Source organism: Hevea brasiliensis, chromosome 14, assembly GCF_030052815.1.
Source record: "Hevea brasiliensis isolate MT/VB/25A 57/8 chromosome 14, ASM3005281v1, whole genome shotgun sequence".
Lineage (NCBI taxonomy): Eukaryota > Viridiplantae > Streptophyta > Magnoliopsida > Malpighiales > Euphorbiaceae > Hevea > Hevea brasiliensis.
The window spans coordinates 33,756,003-33,758,204 of NC_079506.1; the positions used below are offsets into that span (position 1 = coordinate 33,756,003).

Here is a 2,202-nt window from a genome sequence, read left to right on the forward strand (position 1 = left end):
ATGAATTAAGGCTTTGGATACTGTTTTATAAATAACAATAATAATAATAATAATAATAATAATAATAATAATAATAATAATAAATTACATGCCCCTAAATTTTCAAGTGCTAAATTCATGATTTTTAAAAAATAGACTAAAATTTTTTTTTTCAGTAAAAAAGATACAATGAAATAATGACACTGTAATTTTTTATAAAAAAATTTAAAACTATTTAATTTGCTTCCTTAAAAAAAGGTAAAATGTTTTATTTAAAACCTATACTTATTAAGGAAGTTCAATTTAACTATTTTTAAATTTTTATTTAATTTAATTTAAAATTTTTAATTTAAATTTAATTTAATTCAAAAATTAAATTAAAGAGTTTAAATTGAAATTTCTGATTTAAATTAAATATAAAGATAAAAATAGGTTAAATTAAATTTCTCCAGTAATTATAAGGACTAAATTAAACTTTAAGCTAAGAAAAAATATAAATAAGAATTTTGCTCAATTTGAAGGTGCTTTTTGCAAGTTATCCACCACTCCTCATTCTGAAGAAGTGTGCGGCCCCGGCTACAGTATATAGCTTTGTCTTCTGCTCCATCCACTACCCATTCCCTCATTTGTCGTCCTCTGGCAGAAAATCACTCAACTATCTTTCCATGGATTCAACCCTGCCAAAAGTTGTCAAAGATCTCTCTCCCATACTCAAGATATACGAAGATGGGCGTGTTGAGAGGCTCTTGGGCAATGATATCGTCCCTCCTTCTCTTGATCCAGAGATCAATGTCCAATCCAAAGATGTTGTCTACTTCCAAGAAGCTAATCTTTCTTCAAGACTTTACCTACCAAAATCAATCGACCCATCAGACCAAAAACTCCCTTTGCTGGTTTACTTTCATGGTGGAGCCTTCTGCATAGAAACTGCTTTTTCTCCTACCTACCATAACTATCTCAACTCACTAGTTGCAGAGGCTAAGATTATAGCAGTCTCTGTTGATTATAGAAGAGCTCCAGAGCATCCTCTCTCTACTGTATACGATGATTCATGGTCTGCTCTTCAATGGGTTGCTTCTCATGTTAATGGTAATGGCCCTGAAGAGTGGCTAAATCTTCATGCAGATTTTGGTAAGGTTTTTCTTGCAGGAGATAGTGCTGGTGCCAATATATCCCACCATATGGCCTTGAGATATGATGAAGAGAAATTGCCTGGTATTATCCTCAAAGGGATTGTTCTAATACATCCTTATTTTTGGGGCAAAGAACCTGTGGGAGATGAGCCTAAAGATCCAGAAACAAGATCAAAGATTGATGCTATGTGGCTTTTTGTAAGCCCAACAACAAGTGGGTTGGATGATCCTTTGATTAATCCAGCTTTTGATCCAAAATTGGCAAGGTTGGGATGTTCCAGAGTTCTTGTGATTGTTGCTGAGAAGGATATCTTGAAAAATAGAGGTTGGTATTACTATGAGAATCTGAAAAAGAGTGGATGGCAAGGACATGTGGAAATCATGGAGGCTAAGGAAGAAGAACATGTGTTCCATTTGTTCAAACCTACCTGTGAGAATGCTGTGGCCATGCTCAAAAGTCTTTCTTCTTATTTCAATGAAGAAAAGTAAGACCTTCATATTGGGTTGGGCCATGGTGTGTTTGTTGGTGTTATGGATAGGAGTCTATTAATTAGCTTTGAGCATCTGGGTGTTTAGATTATCTTCTTGAAATGTTTAAATGCTTAAATGCTATTATCTTTCATTTCATATATATATATATATTGAGAATGAATGCATTTGGTTAAAATTGCTTTTGAGGTATTCTTAATTTTGAAGATCCTACAATTAATTGTGTTGAAAATTCAATACTGAGAAAATTTCTGACATGGTTGGTGTTCTTCCAAACTGCTCATGAATATAATTTCAGTTTTAAAAAAATATGTTTTGTACTACTTTTTTGACCGAAAATAAGTAGAAAATTAAATAGCTTAGTAGGTGGACTGAAAGAAAAGTAGGCTACGTTTGAATTTTGATTTACAACACTGAATGAATGAGACGGTACTTTAAAAATTTTCTCTCTGTATATTTCTATGAGAAAAAATGAGTTGGCTTATCTGTGAGTTATTTTGGTTCGATAAATAAACCATCTTGGAAGAGAGTAACGGAGAGACTTAAATTTATTAATTTATTATGAATTTAAAACACAATCACGTGAGATTTATATATTTAG

General features: G+C 32.1%; 1 protein-coding gene across 1 annotated transcript; it reads left to right on the forward strand.

Moving 5' to 3' along the window:
- The first annotated feature begins 393 nt into the window (after positions 1 to 393).
- Positions 394 to 1,779, forward strand: LOC110650849 (probable carboxylesterase 12). The gene has a single exon (XM_058135127.1). It carries the CDS (start codon positions 645 to 647, stop codon positions 1,599 to 1,601), a length of 957 nt encoding a protein of 318 aa, XP_057991110.1. The 5' UTR covers positions 394 to 644; the 3' UTR covers positions 1,602 to 1,779.
- Positions 1,780 to 2,202: the final 423 nt, after the last annotated feature.